General features: G+C 53.5%; 2 protein-coding genes across 2 annotated transcripts; both read left to right on the forward strand.

Moving 5' to 3' along the window:
- Positions 1-393: 393 nt before the first annotated feature.
- On the forward strand, positions 394-17,149 carry COCSUDRAFT_47424 (hypothetical protein; the record flags this gene model as incomplete). The annotated part of the gene is made up of 31 exons (XM_005648241.1): positions 394-554; positions 830-997; positions 1,176-1,317; positions 1,469-1,702; positions 1,958-2,179; positions 2,388-2,566; positions 2,954-3,114; positions 3,443-3,576; positions 4,284-4,442; positions 4,873-5,062; positions 5,640-5,822; positions 6,474-6,584; positions 7,138-7,290; positions 7,843-8,061; positions 8,458-8,549; positions 8,847-9,024; positions 9,291-9,491; positions 9,781-9,951; positions 10,191-10,286; positions 10,577-10,729; positions 11,698-11,821; positions 11,945-12,078; positions 12,288-12,411; positions 12,830-12,957; positions 13,513-13,659; positions 14,059-14,275; positions 14,997-15,094; positions 15,242-15,337; positions 15,523-15,663; positions 15,986-16,258; positions 16,919-17,149. Exons 1-31 carry the CDS (start codon positions 512-514, stop codon positions 17,147-17,149), a joined length of 4,902 nt encoding a protein of 1,633 aa, XP_005648298.1. The 5' UTR covers positions 394-511.
- A 1,224-nt stretch (positions 17,150-18,373) lies between these two features.
- On the forward strand, positions 18,374-21,274 carry COCSUDRAFT_41909 (hypothetical protein; the record flags this gene model as incomplete). Its single annotated transcript, XM_005648242.1, has 8 exons — positions 18,374-18,436; positions 18,472-18,573; positions 18,763-18,853; positions 19,074-19,153; positions 19,411-19,536; positions 20,015-20,202; positions 20,473-20,671; positions 21,161-21,274. The coding sequence occupies 8 exons, from the start codon at positions 18,374-18,376 to the stop codon at positions 21,272-21,274; spliced, it is 963 nt and encodes a 320-aa protein (XP_005648299.1).
- Positions 21,275-21,721: the final 447 nt, after the last annotated feature.

Consider the following 21,721-nt stretch of genomic DNA (forward strand, 5'->3'; position numbering starts at 1 on the left):
TCCAGGACAATCTGGATTCCTTGTCCTGCAGTGGATTCATCTCACTCACACAACACATCAGTGCAAACGTGGTCCTGCTACAGCTCAACCTCTACAATCCAGGCTGTTGTGGGATCATGATCGATTCCACTGCAGCTGCTAGCACAACTGTTGGATAGAGCTGCGGACTCTAGACTGTGCCTTCATGGAAGCAGCGCTCTGGTGAGGAGGCAAAGCCATCGGATGTGCATACAGTAGGTCATGAAACGCCAAAAGAAGTCTTGCCGAACGTCCTGAGGCTCGATTGTGGACATCCCTTGTGCAACGCTGCATGGGTAGCAGTTGCCTGTTCTGGCTTGATGCATGGAGGTAGGCTTCACAGGAGGCCTCTTCCTATGAACAAGACCATTCGCGCAGTGATTAGCGACGATATGCAATTGCAAAATTCAAGATACAACAATTCGATTTTTTTGTTGAGTGCGATGGATGCTGTTCACAATCTGATTGAACAGTAGAATTCCGATTGGTTGACATGGATATCAGGGGCTTCCCCACCTCTCCTATGACTGTGGGAGGTACGTTGTGCCATTTTTATGTTCACTAGTAATCACATCCTCATCGCCACTCCTCACCTATCATTGTAAGCAATCACGTAGTATAGATGGAACGTGCGATGGTGTTGGACGCCAAGATGTGGGACTGATATCAGTCTAAATGTAAAAAGAATGACGAAAGCTCCTTTACATTTATGGCTGCACTTCAACCATTCATCAGTGCTTTCTTAGCGTGCCTGATCATATATCCCGCTTGCTGCCATGCACTGAAGAGAGGCTGTAATTCTTTGATTCAGGGGATGGTCCTTACATGAACCCGCTCTTTGGAGATGGTTCCACACCCAAGCAGACCGCCTTCACACCTCATAACAATCCTGTCTGGTCTCCGCAAGCTGAAGCAGAAGCACACCTGCCACTTCCTCCTCCACCATCAGACTTTCTCGGCCTGGCCCTGCAGCCATCAGGTGAGAGAAGGATAACCTTCATCTCCATGTGTGGAAAAAATGCATGTAACATTCTCTGCCGTGACTTTTGTCATTGACTTGCCTGCTTTCTCCGGCTCCCTCTCATATATACAATGCGAAGCAACCAATGCGAAGCAATGAAAATCTGGTTCATGATTAATTTAGGCGCTCCTGATAGGTGCTGCAGGTGCACCAGCAGAAGTTGCGGAGGAGGGAGCATTTGCAGATGTGATGGCAGAGCTGATGCAGGAGGCATTTGACAGCGCAGAGGCCGTGCGCAGATTCGCCGTCATCTGCCAGGACAATGCTGCTGCGCTGCGGTGAGCCCCTATGCTATCCCAAGTGTCCCTTTTCATGCCTCTTCAGCACGCTCAATTCGTGTTATTCTTGCCTAATTGATGGAAGATCCAAGAAACATTGCAGATCCTGGGCAGAGACGGTGTTGAGTGCTGCGCTGATGTGGCGCTGCAGGGAGCAGGCAACGCAGCAGCAGAACAGGGCGGCCAGGGCGCTGCGGCTGCAGGAGCAGGCAGCTGCGCTGGATGCGGAGGCAGCCACCTGGCAGCTGCTCTGGCACCTTTATGGAGTCCGTGATGCAACGTTTCCTGCAGGAAACGGCGGGCGGCCCGGGCCGGGCTCCGGGCAGAGTCTCACCATCGCACAGCGCGCTGCTGGCATCCTTGCCGAAGATGAGAAGCTGAATTGGTGAGGCACATGATCGGCAGTTTTGTCACTCCGCCCCCACGGTTGTGTTTGCACGGCTTTTTAACTCAAATCTCTACATTTGTCTTGTTGCCTTCCATTTCCGATGTTCTCATGTTTCAATCGACTGATCGCGCTCTGTGGGACGCTGAAGAGCACCTTTCTGCTTTTCTCACTGCTGCTTCTTTCACACACCACAAACATGTTGAACATGGGCAGCGATGAACCACGGCTGACTTGTGTGGGCGGCCTGATCAGGGTGGCCAGAGTGGTTGCCTGGTTAGAAGCGCTGGCGGCTGAGGCGCTCGACCGCGGCGAGGCGGCGGCCGTGCGAGGCGGCGGCAGCGGAGCGCGGTTTGCGCGGTGGGAGGGCGTGCCGCGTGAGACGCGCCAGCGGCTGGACACCCGAGCCGCGCCGGGCCTCGGCCGTGCCGCCGCCGACGCCATTGTGACAGAGCTCGACCCCGATGCGCCCACACGGTGCGTTTACTGCTTGTCATTTGCATGCAGAGATTTGAAAGAATCACTGAGGAGATTCAACAACTGGTTCTTGTCATTCACATTATACCATACCCGTCGCTTCTGTATCCCTCGCGTTGTGGACACACCATTTTCTCATGGCATACTTGCTAGAGTCAAAGACTTACATTCCTGCCTCCGTGCATTCACATGGCTGTTGGTGCTGCAGGCAGCAGCGGAGATGGGCGGACAGCAACGTGAAGGATGAGGAGCGGCTGATGCGGCAGCTGTTCCGGCTGGTGCGCTGCGGCCGCCTGGAAGCTGCGCGGCAGCTGTGCCATGAAGTTGGGCAGCCCTGGCGGGCAGCTTCCCTGGGCAGCGGCGGCGGCCTTGGCCTGATCCCCCTCGGTGCACCCCTCTCCCACGCAAACAAAAGACAGCCTTCAGAGACATCCAAGTTATTGAGGTTTCAGACCCCGGAAGAGGCTCAGATAGTAAGCAAGCACTGAATATGAGGTTGCAGCCATCAACCTTCTGACACTCGCACCACCAGAGCCCATTCTTGTGGGACAAGTGGCAGCTCGCGCATAATTGCGAGCTGTTGTCCGGAATCACATGAGGTTTTTCAGGGAATTTGCGACTTGCGTCAGGGCGTCATGAGAGATCTGGAATTATGCTAAGCATGGGGGCGGCTGCAAAGTAGGCTAGGGCCAGAAGCTTACATTCTCCTCAGGAGTCCTGCAGATATGCAGCAAGCCAAACATTGGTGAAACTATAATTTTCTTGTTCGCGCAGGGGTTGCTGCGGAGCATGCAGAGGCCAGGAGCGTGGAGGAGTGCGATGAGGAGCTGGCATCAGAAGTTGAGCTGGGCAGCGGCACGCTGCGCGCGCTGTGGCGCTGGGCCTGCTACCAGGCAAGCACTTCACAGATCACTCATTACCACTCCCTGCAAAGTGTGCGCTCTTTGTGTGTGCCGCAGATGTCCTGCCAACACCACCAGAAATTATGCTCAGGGTTTGCACGTGCATGAGTTGCATGTGGAAACTCTGCTTCAAGAACTGTGAGATGATTTTGTGGGTCCAGCTTGCATGTGTCTGGATTATCAGACGTTTGCAGAGTCACCTGATCTGCATATTATATCATCTGTCGTGGCAGCTGTTGCTTGAAAATACTTATCTGTGTGAATTGTAACACGCTGTGACTGCACGTCAAATCAATTGTGTATTTCAAAACACTATGGTCAAAGTTGACTGATTTGCATGACTTGCTTGTCTGAACCACAGGCGTCTGAGCGTGTCAGCCAGCCATCCTCTGGACAGCAGGAGGCCGCACTGTATGGCGCGCTGGCCGGCAATGTGGAGCGCGTGCTGCCGGCATGTGCCAGCTGGCAGGACGCCACATGGGCGCTGACTCGCAGGTCAGGCCAAAATATTGCCTTACGTGCATGTACGACTAAGCGTTACGTGAGGATGCGGGCAGGATGCCGGGAGCTTTCCCCGAGCAGAAGTTGTTATGGGCTTGGTCCGAGATGTTGAGTCAGCGGGTCAGGATTTGCATGTGTGCTCGCATGCGAGTGCAAAAACGGGCAGAATTTTGGAAATATGCACCGATCCAGGAAATGCATGGATAAGAGCCAGAAACACCACGAAGGTTCAAGGTTTTGCAGCAATGCTAGCCTCCACGCGGCTAGCATATAAGCTGACTCTGCTTGCTGTCCTTTCACGGTTGGCTCGAGGCGGAAGCGGATGCATTTAGTAGACACTGCTCCTAGAAAATACCGAGGCCACAAAATAGCGATGGCACCATGGAATGAATTTGTATGGACTCAGAAGCTGACTGAGATGCTGCCCCTTTACAGCTGGCATGAGGCGGAAGAGGATGCATTATAGTAGACAGTGCTCCTAAAGAATCGTGAGGCCACAAAATAGCAATGGCACCATAGAACATTACGACGGACTCAGAAGCTGACTTGGCATGCTGTTGCTTGCAGCTGGCCTGAGGCGGAAGAGGATGCAGCATAATAGGCACTGCTGCTAAAAAATTGTGAGGCCACAAAATAGCAATGACATCATGGAGTGATGACTTGTGCGCTCAGAAGCTGACTTGGCATGCTGTTGCTTGCAGCTGGCTGGAGGCGGAAGTGGACGCAGCTCTGGAGGTGCCGGCTGCAGACGAGGGCATCTCTCTGGAGGCGTTGGTTGCGGCGGCAGGGAACTCCAACGCAGACATTGACGTCCTGGGCGAAGGCCTCAGCGTCGGGCAGGGCAAATGGCCTCTGGACAAGTGCGCCACTTCCCCACTAGTTAGCAGCGGCGATTGCGTATGTTTTGTCCTACCTGACAAGTGAGGGGCCCTCTCTTTTTACCCGCAGTGGCTCGGGAATTCCAGCACAGCATCTCTGGACAAGTGCGGCACTTTTCTCTTGTCTGACAGGCAGCAGCTCAGAGTCTGTGCCGATGCCTCTTCAGATATTTCTCTTCTGATTTACCGTGGCGAACGTAGGGAGATCAGGATCTGGAGGCCATCCTTAAATAGGACAGGTTCATGGCCATCGCATGTGAGAACAGATTCCCGAAGTTGCCATTGGAGGGGAGCAATGAGTAGATCTCGCACAGGACACTTCAGCAGCATCCGACCTCTTTGGCTGAACAAAGTCCTTGTCAGGGTCCACATCAATGTTGGGCAGCAGTGAGAGAATTGGTGGCTTCTGCAGGCTGGTCAGGCAGCTGCCCGGCAGCTTTGAGGAGGTCTTCGGTGCAGCTTCGCGCTTCGTGCCGGCTTCCAGCAGGACGGAAGCTGACAACCCGTCCAGTCAGCAGCGCGTCGTGCAGACAGAGCTCATCAGGGGCCCAGACCGCTGGTGGAATCTGCTCGTTGACCGCCTGCCTTCCTGGGTCACACCGGTGAGGCGCACCCTTTTTGTAACATTATGTATATATTTCTACACAGAGTTCCTGCCAAGAGTCAAGGTGCGTCCTGCAGACAAGCTGCAGGTTTAGACTGCCACTATCTTACCCCTTCTTGGACTCGCCACGTCCTAGCAGAACCCAAATCGCGGGCACGGTGCTCAGTATTTATGCCGCCCCCCGCCAGCCGGGGCAAGGGGCACTTTTATTATAAATAGGGCAAAAACTTATGCTCATCAGCGCTGGTAGATATTGTTGTCTTCCGTCACATGGATTGCCCAGGTCAGCTTGGGAAAGCATCTCTCTGTATGCGTTGGTAACCGAATCCTCATTGCAGGTCTCTGCTCTACCATGCAAGCCATCCCAAAGGGTGTTTATTTGTCTCGCTTTCACTTCTGACTGACCTCCTGCGTTGCATGCACATGCATGCACAGGGACGTATTTGCCCCATGAGGAAATAAAATTCTGTTTTCTTATCTCTTCCACTGACCTACTGCGTTGGACAAAAATGCACAGGGATGTGGTTGCCCCAGGATGGGTTTTTTTTTTGAATTCTTTGTTGGAAATCGCGCAGGCGGTGGACGAGATGGCGGACGAGCTGGACAACGCCGAGCCGCCGGGGCCGCGCGCGCAGCCGCCGAAATGCGCGGCCGGCACGCTGCGCTTTGCCGCGCACTTGGGCCTCGCGCTCAGCGCGCTCGGCCTCGTCCCGCCGCCGCACGACACCGGCGTCAGCCTCCGCCACCGCGACCTGCAGGTTTGATTTTGATTTTACCATTTATTACCATTTATAAGAGTGCGCTGTTGTGTGCCCATCTGAATTCCCAGAGGAAGGCATGACTGGATGCTGGATGCATTGGAAGGCTTGCTAGTACCCAGGCAATCTTTGGGTGGCTAATGTCCCACACAGACAGCCGAGAGGCTTTCCCCGAGAGGCTTTCCCAACCGTCCCTGCAGCTGTCGCTGCAGTCCCATGACCTTGACAGACCTTTTACCTACATGGGGGTGGACCCGTCTGTGTGGTCAACTGCTGACTGATGCTTGCACAGTGTGGAGCATGAGCTGGGCACTTCCTCCACGAGTGTGGCTGACGAGGATCTCGAAGCTGGTTTCAAACTGTTCAGAGGGGGTCTTGAATTGCTGGGTCCTCCACAATGACAGCCTCACTTCCGCAGCTCGCTGGGCGGTACAATATGCATGATGTGCACGTGCGCATTGACTTGTGTGGCTGCTCTTGCATAGCCAGTCGGCTTACCCACCAATTCTCCCGCATCCCACGCTTTGCCGCCCAGCTGTACTCGTCCAGAGTCAACCAGCATGCCTGGAATCGTTCTTCCGCCCTCCATGCACCCGATTACCACTCCTCTTGTTGGGCCCATCATGCATTCCGCTGTGTTGTGCTGCACAGGACTCGGTGAATGCACTGCTGCAGCTGTACCTGGTGCACCTGATCGACAGCGGCCAGCACGCGCTGCTGCCGCTCTACGCCTGCCACTTGCGCGCGGACGTGCGCAGAGAGGTGCGCCGGCCGCAGAGTATATGATATTATTATTATTATTATTATTATTATTATTATTATTATTATTATTATTATTATTATTATTATTATTATTATTATTATTACAGGCTTTTCCTGCCAAAGGCAAGGTGCGTCTGCAGACAAGCTGCATGTAAAGGCTGCTAATTTCCTACCCCTTGTTGGACTCGCCAGATCCACGCAAGACCCATTCAACCGTGGGCACGGTGCTCAGTATTGTAATGCCCCCCGCCAGCCGGGGCCATGATATTTAGCGCAGATTTATGAGGCTCATGTGGCAATGACAAACACATGGATGCATATAGGACATCTTCATCTTGCATTCTATGGGCCTTTGCATCTTGAGCAGAGCTGGCTTCAAGCAAAAGTCGTTGGTAGGATAAAGGTGCCAGGAATCAGGGCCGATGAGGCGCCTTGTTTGGTGTCATCTATCTTGCACGTCACTTGTCGACACCCAGAACGAAATGAATGTGTTCAGGAAGGAAGGGTGCAGGCAGTCAGCGGCAGTTTCTGAGTGGGTGTGTGGCCAGTGTAGGTGTATGGCCTGTTCCTGAGCCTGCTGACGGCCAGCGCTGACATGGACGCATGCGTGCGCGCCTTCGAGGAGGGCAGCCTCTGGTTCGGCGCCTGGGCCGAGGCCGGCCGCGGCGACGTGGATCTCACAGAGATGGCCATCATCGTCGAGCAGGTGATCGTAGAGCATGCCAAACTTCAGAAGTCAATACTAGGCTCTTATATTGGGCGGTTGTGAGTATCGCTGCATGTCGGGCATGCCTGCAATCGCTTGCATAATGCGCCACCTTGGTGCCAATCTCCATTGCCTTGCTGTGAGGTGCCATGTGTTTGGGTTCAGAGCATCGGCCTATCGAGACGCGAGCATTGCACCCAGTCCGGCCTGGACGCTGCCTGCAATTATTTTGCCAATCACAGTGAGAAATTTGACAGTCGACGCAGCAACGCATTCACCTTACCCTGGATTGATGTCTACAGCACCCTTCTTACCTGCTAGCAAGATTATGCACTTCATGTGAGGTGGTTTTGCTCATGCGCTGGCATTAGACTTCATCCATTTTGTGTTTTATAGTATTTCGACCCTTCATCGACCCTAAACCCTAAATCCGCCATTGCATTCCCCGTGAAAAATATTAATGTAAATGCCCCTTCCCTCAACCCCAATCCACATTTCCTAAATCTTAGGCTGAAAAGTGGATGAAGAATAAGATCGGGGTGGAACGTACAGGTGGCGGAGAAGTCGCGCTGGGGCGTCAAGAGCGGCCCGGTGCTGCGCGCGGCGGCCGCTCGGTGGCTCTGGTTCTCCCCGGCAACGCTCGAGCCGGCGGCGGCGCACGCGAATCAGCTCCTGCGCGAGTTCGCGCTCGGAGCCGGGGCCGGCCCCGCCGCGGCGGCCGCCGCACTGCTGCAGCTGCTGCCGGCGGAAGTGCGAGCTGCGCTCGAGCAGGTGCGTTCAAATTCGAATATGATTCAGATTGCAAAACTGTATTAGGATAGGTGACTTCTGTGTGATCTGCTTTGATGAATGATCACGCCGCAGATTAAGTGGGCTCGTTGCATCTTGGTGAGTCCGCATGTCAAAGGCTCCGAGGACGTAACGCTTAGGCTTTGAACCTAAACAGGAATTGGGTTAACTCAGCACGTGGTCGGTGCGAATCGTGACTCTTCTATCATCTGCTGAGTTCCTCAGCACTGACAATGGGGCACATGCAGGGGCAGGCTTCCGCTGCTGCTGCTTCGAGCGTTGCTGCGTTGGGCTTGTGAGATGCAAAAGCCATGTGCACAGCACAAACAGCACACTGCGTGTCTCCTCCTCTGATGACTGATGTCCTCGTTTGTCCAGGGGACCCCGGAGGCCCTCGAGGGTTATGGCGATGAGCTGGCAGCGCCCATGCTGGAGCTGCGGGCGTGGGCTGCCTATTTTGCCGCTGACAGGTGTCCATTCAACCTTGAATCTTGCAAGCTGATTTTCATTGCACCTGCAGGCCAACACTGTATCATGACAGGCACCTTTGCTGCTTCTTTTGCATTGTACTCACTGTCCGAGACGCACTTGATATCCACCGGAGCTTTCAGGCCGAAATGTCATGATGAGCAGTACCACTTCTCATGCAGAGGATCTAACATTTGAGATTCACTCACTCATTCACTCTCTCTCATTTGCGCAGTTTCAATAAGAGCTTTCTGCTGAAGTAGACGGTGTAGATTACTCGTACAATGTGATATGCGCAGGCTATACCGAGAATGGGCGGAGCTGCACACGCGCCTGTTCTTGGAGCGGCCGATGCCGCCATCGCCGGAGGAGCGGCAGCTGCTGCGTGAGAGGGGCGCTGCTGCACTGCAGGCGCTGCTGGGGGCAGTCAGCGACCAGCTGCTGCTCTACATTGCGCCTGACGGCCTGCCTGGACAGGTGCAAGCTTTGTTGAAAGCACATCATGGTATATTTTGTGAGACCTGAAAAATTTTCATGTTGTGATAAGCTCAGTTGCCCGTCTTGCACTTGTGTCTCCGTGTGTCCTTTGGGAGCCTTTCAAGTAACGCACCGGGATCACACAACAAGCATTTTATCTTCTGGGGGCATCTGATGCTCACCAGACAATGAAATATTGAGAGCATATGGGAGTCACTTTTCAGACGAGCACTCAGAATGCTCACAATGTACTCACTCTCCTGCAGGGCCCACAGACATTCACGCTGTTCGTCACAGCAGAGCCGGGCCAGGAAGCTTCCGAGGAAGCTGCCTCGGGGGAGGAATACCCTGTTTTGGCTCCGGAGGATGCAGCCGCGCTCGCTGCCGAACTCAACCAGGCGTTCGCGGGCGCCCTGGCGCCCGCTGCCGGCCAGCAATCCCCTGAGCTCTTCGAGCTGCGCATCGAGGTGCGACCCCTGAAGTGCGGGGAGTTGAAATTATAAATTTGTAATCATCTGGACCCTGCAGCCTTAAGAATCTTAATTGCCCTTTTCCCCTGAAATTCTGCCAAGCAGCATGCACGTAATTTGTATGTGAAAGGAAGATATCTGATCAGGGCAACACTTTGCTGGAATTTTTTAGTATTTCTGGGCTCTTACTGTGTTTCTCCCATATCCTTTGGCAGACTGTAGCTCTATCTCTCAGTGACCAAGTAACCCCTGCAAGCCCTTCGATTGATATTCATCGGACATGCAGGCGCGCTCGGCGGCGCAGCAGCCGCTGCCGGGGGGCGCAGTGGGCCCCCCGGTGCAGGGGGTGGTCCAGGTGGACGCGTATTGTGGCCTGCCGGAGGGCCTCCCGGCGCTGACTCAGCTGCTGGCCGACGCGCTCAAGGGCCTGCTGCCCGGCTGCCCGCGCCCGCTGCAGGTTAGTCACCCTGCTTACTCATCCCTGATCAGTCAGCCGCTGCCTCAGACAGTTGATTGGTTATCCGCAAGAGCAGACGTTTCCATGCCATCATTGTATGATATCTTGCCGTGTCTCACGGGCGCTGACAACTTGACAAGACTTGTACTGCAAGGCACAAAGTGGCGCGCAAGGATGCTTCACTGCCTGACTAAGGAGGAAGTGGCAGTGTCTTTTACTGACAAATGTGTGTGGCACAGGCTGTCAATCTGGCTGGCCCCGAGACTGCGCAGGCCAATCTGTGCCAGGCTGTGTGCTATCCGAGGTCGCTGCTGCGCTGTGCTGCACTCCGACAGGTGATCTGTTCATTCATTCATCAAGGTCCTTCTCCATGGAAATTCTTCCCATCATGCTGGGGACTATGTCACGATTGAGTACTCTCGGGACTTGCGTATATGTGCACCATGAAACGCCTGGCGACGGAAGAATGGCAAGCTGCTGGCACAGTGCACTTTGCATGTCATGAATCTTCCCTTCTGTTGGGTCAGGCAATGGTGGCATTTGGCCAGCCTGGCAGCACCTTGAAGAATGTGGTACCTTGCTCATATAAAGGGTCTCTTACAGTTTGAATTTGTCAAAATCGCAGGCTCTGCTGGCGCTTGGCGAGCCCGGCAGCACTGGCGAGGAGGTTATAGAGCTTGTGGCTGGCGGAGGAGGGAACGGTGAAGGGGTGTCCAGATATTTTGCACCGGCGGAGATCCAACAACTGCTGGATCTGGAGCGCAGCGCTGCTGTGCATGTGAAGGCGCATGCGGCTGGATCCTGATTTTGCCCAGTATGGCAGGTGTCTTGTAATGAGCACTGATGACCAGTATTGACGGCAATATAGGACATCCATGAAAGTTGTTGTGCGACTGTAGCATGGCTAATTATTGCCTCATTCGAACGTTCAAGATTTTGAGTTGAGGCCTAAAGAGGAAGCAGGAGCTCACGCTTCAGTCTTCGCAGTTGCGTGTTGCGCAGTTGCAACACCGTAGACTGACGAGGCCCGACAGATTGCTCACAATTTTTCTGCATCCTTTAAAGCACATTGGAGCTTCCTTTGCACTTCCATCTGCAGCATGTGTTGAATTATCAACTTGAAGTTTGTATTGAGTAGGATCTTAACAAGAAATGCCTGTCTCGCCAGTTTTCTCCTGATCTGCGCCAGGCAAAAAAACGCTGCGCCAGGCAAAACAACGGCACTAATGAAATGCACTTTCACCCGACTTTGTGTTTCATAAAACGTCCCATCGCGCTCTTGCTTTGATACTAGACTTGCAGAGACTGCCTGAAAGCGTATTCACGCCGACGAAAACAGATTACTGCAAGTGGAGATCTCTGAAGGATCGTGAGACTGAGCAGGACGAAAGTGCAGGCATCTGATGCTAAATTTCTATACATTCTGACTTTTTACTAAACATAGAGGACTCTGCACGGGGTCTCTCGCTGACGGAGGCGGCCTGAACAACAAATACTACCCATGGACCTTATAGCACGCTACAAGTGCGAAACAATTGAGCCGAAGGCCCAGAAATTGCTACGGAAATTCCTTATAATATTGATTGCAAGCAAGAAAATAGCGCTCCATATTTATGCAATATATTGATTGGAATATGGTCCTGCCCCAAGCTTGCTACATCAGATTTCCCTACACAGCGTTGTGCAGGCTGATATGCTGGGTTCATGCCTTGCAGTGATGACGGAGAGCCTCTATCGCACATTGAGGAAGAGGAGGCAGCGCCTGATTTGCGTCTCCAACTCGTCAGCGCAGCGCCTGATGTGGATACAACAGGACTGGCGCTCATGGACAACACAGTGGTCCAAAAAGCAGCCACACGACACCTGCAAGGTTTGTGTTCACGTCCGATCATCTGCAGTGACAGATGAGGAGAAACAGATCATTGACAGCGTGTGCCTAGGCCCTTAAAGTTTGCCTGGGTGTGGTGATGGCTGAGCAGACTCTGCTGTGCAGATGCCACTGCGAGGCAGGTGATGGTGAACCTTCCTTACGAGGAGATGCATGCGCCAGTGGTGGGTCCTGCGCACCCTTACCAGAAGGACGGCATAGCTGCAGGCATGAAGAACCACAGAACAGGGCATGTTGAGGTGCGCTCCTTGCTCCATAGAAGCCTCCCAATGAAATGGGTGCTAACCTTTCAGATACACCTTCTGTACCTTCGGCTTGAGAGTAAGCTGTTCGCATCCAGCAAACGTACCCAGCAGCTTGGTTCTTCTGCTCTCTGTGGGGCTGCAGCGGCCTTCATACAAGTGCGAGGGGACTGGCAATACAATAGCTGATGGTTGCGCACATGCAGGACTTCAACATGCACTCGTTCCACTTTGACGACCAGTACAACACCTTTCACAGCTATGGTTATGCGGTGGCCCCTGGCAGCCAATCTGTGGTTGGTGACGAGGAGGCTCTTGCGGAGAAGAAAGGTGCGAGCACTTCTGCGCTGCAATCGCTGTCGAGATCTGGGCTGTTCTGCAGATTATATAAGCTGTCAGCATGCAGCACGCACCACCTGTTCTGTCAGGATCTGGTGTGGAGGTTGATAAGTGTCCAGTGTGTGGAGAAGAGATGGCCACGATGCAGGGTCACTGGCTGTGAGACAACAAGCATTAGGTGCTGTAGATTGGTGCCGTGTCTGCCCTCTTCGCGGGGTTCCACATAAGAATTCAGAATAAACTTGTGTCGTTACCCAACATGTGCACAATTATTCATTCATATAAATATATAGCATGATACTGTATATGAAGCATGCAAGAAATGTTACAGAAGTGTCTGCAGATGGAAGGGAGCTGGCAGGATAAGATGCTGGGTGCTTTTACTGAACAAGGCTGCCTGCTGCTGCAGGGGAGAGTGTGTACACAATGGCAGGGCAGGCAAAGCGGAGAAAACCAAATGCGGAGAGGAAAGCAGAGGAGGAGCAGAAGAAGGCTGAGCGTGGGGAGGCTGACCCAGAGGAGCCCTGGACGATGCAGGTGAGGCCCAGGCAGACTTTGTTGAAATAGTGGACGGGCTTTTTTGCGGCTTCATTTCCACTTCAAAAGGTCTGCATGCAACAAGGACCAAGAGTACGGCACAAAATTTTTGTCCGGAGTTGCACCGGGGCCCTTCGAGGTGGAATGGGAAGGCATCTGAGAGACGCAATCTATCCATTAGCCCCCAGGAATGAGTGCTTTGGCTGCATATGCGCATGCCTGAGACTGTTTTCGATGTGCTTCATGATGTTCACTGCTCTCTGAACCAGGCTCTATGCAGGCGTACCTGCCCTTTTTTTCTCGATGTTCCAAGAACCTGTCGCAAACTGCTTCCCTGGATGCCTGCATGTGCAACTGCCCATTGATATCAACTACCATACAATTTATAGAATGCCTGCCTAAATTTGTTACCTGAAGGGTTGGAGGACCTGGTGCAAACTCTAATCTGGGCGCGCGCATGTGCGGCAGCCCGTTTACAAACCTGACATGCAAGCTTCATTTCAAGATTAGAACTTCAGGGAAACTGGTGCAAATTCTTGCCTCGGACGTGCGCAGGTGCGGCAGCCGTGGGCGGATGTGGAGGTGAAGGCGGCGCAGCCGACGGCGGAGCAGATGGAGTGGCTGGAGAAGGAGGGCTTCCTCAAGGACGAGGAAGAGGAAGAGCCGGCCGAGGGCGAGGAGGGCGCCGAAAAGCCCAAGCGGGTGCGTGCTTTGGAAATATTTCACCGTTCATGCCTGTGCATATTTGTGGTGCCGATCCAAGCCGGGTGCCCTCGGTAGTCATATGTGTGCAGAACAGTGGGGACATCTGTGGGCTTGTTGGTGTTGTTTCGGGCAGATTGATAAGATGCACAAACTCTGCAGCCGTTGATGGGTAAAGCTGACGCATGTGGCAGCCCAATCACCGAGCTGCAATCTGTTTTTTGTTGTTTTGACCTGCCTGTTGCAGCTCCAACCAGGAGCGGCAGTCAAAAGCTGTCCATGAGAGCTGCACCATCTCAGTGCAATATGGGCCCCCACCACAAATCAGATCTGAGCGCAATCTAATGACCATTGCGGTGGGAATATCATTCTGACGGGTGTCTTGTGATGGAATGGCAGGGCCGCAAGGGGCGGCAGGCGGCGGCGGCGAAGATTCCGGAGAAGAGCCACTTCCACGGCAAGGAGGAGCGCAACCCAGTCACAGGGCGCACATGGCTGGATCCTCCCAAGAACAAGAAGAAGGAGAACGAGTATTGTTACCTGCCCAAGAAGTGGGTGCACACCTGGTCGGGGCACACCAAGGGGGTCAACGCCATCCGCTTCTTCCCTACCACTGGTGAGCCACTCTTTCTCTTACTCAGCAGATGTGTGTACCTGAGTGCCAGAGAAGCTCAGCTTCTGGCAACTGTGAGTTTCGCCCTTGTTGGGGAAGCTTGACAGCATGGCGCATCTGGCTCTCTGGGATGGCACCCAGTCGAGACAGTGCCGATGAGCCAGCATCTCTCTACCCTTTGCTGTGCGTGCCTCACGTGATTCTGGGGCATGCAGCACCAGCATACGTTTGGACCCTAGCACTGAGTTCGGGCTTGTTCTTGATCAGCTCATTCAAGCTGCTTCAGGCCAAGCTATAGACCCACAGGCCTGCAATGTGCGGCCAGCCGCCCTTTTTTTATCAGCTCATTCCTGGCCAAACTACACCGTTGCTCGCTGTCTGGCACCCCATCCTATTCGAGGTTCTTTCAACGGGGTCAACGCCACCATTCTTTTGCACACTTTGTTTGATCCAGAGTATGAGGCACCAGCATTCAGCAGAGTCCAGTGCATTCTTCTGAAAGTGTCTCCGGCAAAGTGGCGAGCGCTGTGTATGCAATGCTGCAAGATTTCACCTGACCTGAGGCACTTGTGTTGGATGACAGTGTTTGAGCTGTATGGTCGGCGTGATACTGCTCAACTATACAGCACAGCACACTGCTCTCCTACCAAGGTGTCTCAACTGGTCTGCAAGTCGTCAGCCCTGTGCTCATTTCTGACGGTGTCCTGATGGGTGTGACAACCAGGTCACCTGCTGCTGTCTGCTGGTCTGGATGGCAAGGTGAAGATCTGGGATGTGTACGGCAATGGCAAGTGCATGCGCACCTACATGGGCTTCTCTAAGGTGTGCACCCTCTGCTTTTCTCGTCTCCCCTCTGAACTTAAGCTCCCTCTGCAACCTGTGTTCCTTAAAATCTTGTGTTCCTTCTGTGTGACAAAATTTCAGAGTAAGTTTTGTGGGGTGTATGTAAGCTGGGTCGCGTGGTTGCAGGGTGTAAAGGACATTTCCTTCAGCAACGACGGCAGAAAGTTCCTGAGCACGAGCTATGACAAGGTGGTCAAGCTGTGGGACACAGAGACTGGGCAGGTGCTGCACAGCTTCATTCTTCATGTGGAAAGTCGAGCATAATCTGTACCTTTGAGGATCTGCCGCACTGGTTCAACTGCCAAAAGTATCGAATATAACCAGCAGTGACTTGTGCTTGTCCAGTGCAGCAGGATCAACAGTGAACAGGATTACACAATATTGCTAACATGAGGAATTTGCCGCAGGTGCTGCGGAGCTTCGGGGAGGGGAAGATGTTTTTCACAGCGCGGTTCCACCCCAGCGATGACAAACAGAATGTCATCATGGGTGGCTGCGCCGACAAGAAGATCCACCAGTGGGACTCCGACACTGGCGACCTCGTGCAGGTGACCTTCAATAGTATATCATCATGCAGAAGTGATTGCAAGGCAACCTTAGTCATGCATATCGTCTGGTTCAGTAGCCTCCAGCAAAGTCCCGCCTGTTTTCGCAATCATGCGACCTTGATGCCAGGCAACTTGGGCCTTTACTTGTCTGCTGCAAAAGTTGTGCTTCCTCCTCTAGCACAAGTCTCTGCACCTATGTCACCACCCAGAAGGTCTAGCATGCTGAGTGCATAAGCCCCTGTAGTGCCAGTGACAGCTGGGCGCCTTCTGACTTGGTCAGCCAGGGTTCAAATTTCAAAGTAAATTTATTATTTTTTCGTAGGAGTACAACTATCACTTGGGCGCGGTGAACACGGTCACCTTCGTGGACGAGGGGCGGCGATTCGTATCCACGTCGGACGACAAAACGATCCGCGTGTGGGAGTTTGGGATCCCGGTGCAGATCAAATACATCGCAGACCCCTCCCTACACTCCATCCCCGCCGTGGCAGTCCACCCCAATTCCCAGTGGCTCATCGGCACCTCCCTGGACAACCAGATTGTCACCTACGCCGCGCGCGATCGCTTCCGCCAGAACCGGAAGAAGATCTTCAAGGTGACACTCTGCAGATATCTCCATGCAGTGATCTGGGCTGCAGACTTTTGCGGGCCACGCAGACGTGGCTGCAGACGCCCTGCATGTGTGCCCCATGGCCTTTGGCTTTGGGCTCGCCGACCTTTATTGATTGATAATAATCTTCATGTCATGTGCAGAGGATTTTCATGTGCAGAGGAATGCATGTACAGATGGCAGGAACAGGCACAAGTGCTGCTTGGCTTCAGCTTACTAGCTCGCTGATAATGCTGCTTTGAGGGCCGCAGTAGTCTTTTTAGTGCTAGCTGGGGTTGCTGTGCAATCCTGCATGTCGCAGATGCCTCTGAAGAAAACCGACTCCGCTTGCCTCTCCCAGTGCCTCAGTGTCGGGGGTGCCATCCTCCTGTAGAGTGCAACGACTATTTTTGTTGCAGCACCTTGCACAGAGCTTTCACTTGGCATGCTTGTGGCTGTTCATGCCTGATCCCTGGGCAGTGGCTGACATAATTTTGTACAACTGCAGCTGGCTAGGCATGTGAGACTGACGCATTACAGAAAGAGGTATGCAGACATCAAGACAGAGCGAGCGCCAGACGATAGGAGGAAGGGCTGCCTTGCGAGTGCACGTCATGTGACAACAATGCAGTGAACTTCTCATAACATTCTCTTTGCAATGCGCAGGGGCACACGGTGGCAGGGTATGCGTGCCAGCCCAACTTCTCGCCGGACGGGCGCTATGTGATGAGCGGGGACGGGGAGGGGCGGCTCTGGTTCTGGGACTGGAAGACATGCAAGCCGTACCGGACTATCAAGGCGCACGAGGGTGTTTGCATCGATGCAGAGTGGCACCCTCTGGAGAGCTCCAAGGTCGCCACCTGCAGCTGGGACGGCCAGATCAAGTACTGGGACTGAGATCTTGCATCGGTTGTTCTGCCAGAGGCATGCTACCTTAGTGAAAGGGATGCCATGTGTTGATAAACCATGACTCTGAGATTGTCTCAGACTCAGACTCAGAGGTTCACTGGCAGTCCAAGGCTCATGAATCAATCTTTAAGGACCTGGGTACCTGTAAATTTGGTAAAAAAAGCACTGCGCAACACTGTTGACAAATTGGATGCGCACGTGTAATACTTAGTGAGCCAAGCAGTGCACTGCCAGTGGTCGTTGGAGATGGTCTACTAAGCACAGCTGTAGGCTTCTAGCCTAGATCTGAGAAGAGATATCTGCAATGCAAGCACTTGCATCACTAATGGTTTGGCAAAAATTTTAAAAGCTGCTGGTGCGCATGCAAGTCGAGCAGTGGTCGCTGAGCATGTTTGGGGCACGGGCTTCTCTGAAACGCCAACACTTTGCATGAAAAGCAAGTGGAGATCCTTATCTGCATTGGATTGCAATGCAATCTCAGGCCTTGACGTGTACTCCCCTTCTGATGGCCCTAGGTAGGTTTTGCACCCTCGGAAAAAGGGTGCGCGTGCGCCCAACTCGAGCAGGCCATGCGCCCTTGGAACACTGCACTGCTCGAAGCATTCGGCATCACTGTCGAGTTGCATTAAGCCAGAGCTCGTGAGCTCCTGCTTGCCTCGTTGCATCGCTCGTGTAAATCGTGCGAAAAAGGGACACCCAGAAAGGAGCAGGATGGGGGTGAGGGGAGCTATTCTGCAAGGCGTACACGCTATGCCCGCAAATAAAATAGGCTCCTTGCCTCCCAGGCATCGGCGAGGGGGCGCACGCAGGGACGGTTCACACGGTATTGCCACAACCGTTCCGAAACCTCCATGCACCTTAACGGTGGATTTGCCAGATAGAGCTCATCACGATCCCATGCATCTGACTATGCAGCATGTCCATATTTGCACAGCGAAAGCACCTGCTTTTTTTGGTGCATGTTCCCGAAGACAAGAGTTGGGCTTAACCAGCTGGTTTCTTTGGAGCACCATCCAGTGGATAACGTGACAAAAGGACCTCGTGCAGGGCTGAGGCGGAGGAGGAGATCCGGATTAGTATGTTCTGCAGCGCTCGCTCAAGCGGAAGGAAAAGTCGTCGACTTCTACGAGCTCTTGAACGTGTGGTTTCTACAGCCTGCATCCTTTGTACTAAACCAATGACAACGGGACTCCTTCTAGGCTTTTTGATGCCATGTTGTCTTATGCGTTTCTTCCAGGCTACCTTGATCCGGATCCAGACATGCAGAAGGGAACTGTAAGCTTAAACAGAGTGGTTTCTTTGTACCGCAGATTGATGACGACGCTTCATTCGAGGAAGTGAAGGCGGCATATAGGTATCTGGCCAAGCAGTGCCATCCGGATTTTTTGGGAGATGAGGGGCACGAGCTCTGTGTACTCCTAAATGAGGCGTGCCCTCGGCCTTCTTTCCATGCTAATCAACATGGCAAAGGCTGCATACTTAATATTGTACACTGATCAGATAGCCTCTGTCATCCTTGAAACATAATTCACATAGGTTTCTCAATCTAAAAGTGAATCTGCTGAAGCTTGATTGACGCTTGGCATGTGCCTGTCCTGCAGGCATACTCAATTCTTAGCAACCCCCAACAGAGGCAGAATTACAATGCTCGGCTGCAAGCGCAGTTGCAGGATGACCTGGATGACTACACAGGTGAATCATAGGGAGACTTGCATCCGCTTTCTTCCTGTGTGTCAGTGGCCTGATGTCTGCTCGGAACACACCGTTGAATTTTCAAGATAAGCGCATCTGTGCAGGCATGTACAGACCTTCTCCACTGGATCCGCTTTTGCAATTCCATGTCATGGAGAGGATCGCACAGGTGGCATCGAAGGGCTGGTGGGTTTGAGATTGTGCTTGTTGTCCCGCGCAGGCAAGGCGCTGAGCAAGTGGTTGGTGAATCACCCCATGAGCAAAGCCAAGGACCCAGCAGAGACCAGGGCTGTCTTTGTGGTGAGCTGCCTTCCATCATCCTGTTAATGCACCTCTCTTGCCAAAGCCTTGGCTTTTTACTGGCTCGAGCCTGCCATGGTAAAATCATGCACATGTGCGTGAAATGATCATTGTTTATCCAATATGCAATGGTGCACGCAGATGCTTGCTTGAGCAATGTAAAGCGTTCCCTTCTTCCGGGCCTGGCCCACACTAGCGCCATCGGGTAAATGTACCTTACCTTACATTTTCAGAGGTTTCCTGGTTTGGCGGCTCAGGATGAGTCATCGTGCATCGGCTGCAAGCAGTGCGTCTGGTGCGCCAGCGCCACTTTCCGCATAGAGCCCACGCACGGCCGATCGCGCGTATTTGCGCAGTGGATCGATGACGAGGACTTGATACAGGTGCGGCGCTGTGCCTCCAGGCAGGCTTTATGGTACAATTGTGGGAATGATTTTTGGATTTTGGTACTGGCAATATTGCCGTCCCCACGATGTTCGGGTGCTATTCAGCAACGGTACGGCAGGAGGCAAGAGAGTCCCAGACAGTCAGAAAATCTTCAAGCGTGCAGCTCATTTTTCCAATCTACTCCCCTTTAGGATCACTCTGCATTTTTGTGAAACTATGGAGGGGACTGCCTACAGGGATCACCGTTATGCCTTGATCAAAGCTCGCCCATGGATAGCAGCTGGCTCCTCGTAACCTCACCCCCAAAGGGTCTGTGCGCCGTTGCGCACTCCTCGATCGACGCGCGCCCAATGGACTGCAGCTGGCTTTTGTGAAATCTAGCCTAAAGGGTGTCTGTGCAATCGTAGGCTTCAATCAACGCATGCCCTGTGGCCTGCTGGAATGGAGCCCTAAACGGTGTCTGTGCAATTGCAGGCATCGATCGACGCGTGCCCCGTGGACTGCATCCACTGGGTGGATCGCCAGCAGCTGCCGGCGCTGGAGTATGTGATGCAGAAGCGCATGGGCCGCACCAACGTCGGCGTCATGATGGCCGGCCAGGGGGGGTCAAACGGCGACGTCTTCGAGCTCACCCTCCGCTTCCTCAAGGAACGCGAGGCCAGGTGGGGCTATCATCCTCCCAGGAACAAGGCCTCTCTGTCGTTCGTTACGTTGTTTGCCTGCACACTGGGCGTATGTTGCAAGTGGCGCAAACAAATAAAGGATGTGCGCTTGCCATGGCAAGGGCCTTCAGTAGGCTGTTGCTGCAGGCGGTGCTGGCTATTTGCCTATTCCTCAGGCCTTCGAGAAAGCGCTGTCCTTGCAGTGAAGAGTCACTACTGCAATGCCTGGCAAGATCTTTGTCATCCTTTGTATTGCTGCCGGCGGTGCAGGCTGAAGGAGCGTGCAGAGTCGCGCAAGTACACGCCGGCGCAGGAGGCGGCACGTTCGCGCGCGGCTGACTCGATCCGCACGCAGCACTCCGGCTGGTGGGGCGGCCTCGCCAACGCCATGAGCGGCGCCTGGGCCGGTGTCGTCGACGCCGCCGCCGGCACCGACTGCCGCGGCAGCGGCTTTGGCGCCGACGCAGAGGTGTGACCTTGAACCTGCAGAAACTCCAGTCCAAGTTCATATGGTCATTGTGGCTGGTGCAGCATGTCTGGCACTGTGTGGGCCAAGGCAGAGGTGTGCCTTGACACCTATGCTGTCGCAGCGGTCCAAGTTGTCTGTGCATGTCTTGGTAACCACAGCAGCTAGTGCAGCCTGGCGGACACCGTGTGAGCAGACGCAGAGGTGTGCGTTGGACCCTGAGTGATGAAATCTCTTGCTGCTCTGGCCGACGCAGCCTGGCATGCACCATGTGAGCATCCTGGGGGTAGAGTTCCACCCAGCTCTGTACACAAGGCGAGCAATTTGGAATTCTGCAATTCCAGCAAGTGCAACTTTTGCAGTCTACACCCCAGTGCAAGCATGCCATGTCAGCACGGCTACAAACCTGCACGAAAAGAGGGCACTACTGTATTTGGAGGGGGATAAGTAAAGTTCTATGATGCAGTTTAAGAAGCTTTTCTGCATGAGCAGGTGGGCCAGAGGCGCCGCGTACGGCGCACTCCGATATCAGACAGCCGCGGGACAATCCCATTAGAGCGCTCCCTGGTGCCCGTTCGTGTGCAGGACCCCTACCACGACATTTGAATTCCAAAACGACAGATGAAATTCCCGTTCTTCCGCAAGCCAATTCCCTGAGCATGCAGACCGCTCGCGGACTGTTGCTGTTGGTGCAATTGTGCGTGAGCATCATTAATGAATATTCTTGTTCTGCGCAAGACTTGATTTGAATACTGGTGCAAAAAGTGGAAACCTCAGGCAGTTGTGGTGTACAGTGATGAGAGAAGATTATACAAGCGGACTGGGAGCAATTTTGAGAGCCCGAGGAAAAGATCCTAGCGGTGCTGATGCACCAGAATGTCACTTGAAGTGTGCTGTGTGGCAAGCACCACTTGACCGCAGCAATATTTTTGGCTGGACCGCCTTCGGCGTTTGAGAAGAAAATATACCATGGGAAGATTGCAGATGGTTTGGCTCGCACTTTGTGCAGAGGCATACATGGCAGATTGGTTGGGAAAGGGCTCTCTTTCGAAT

Source organism: Coccomyxa subellipsoidea, assembly GCF_000258705.1.
Source record: "Coccomyxa subellipsoidea C-169, whole genome shotgun sequence".
NCBI lineage: Eukaryota > Viridiplantae > Chlorophyta > Trebouxiophyceae > Coccomyxaceae > Coccomyxa > Coccomyxa subellipsoidea.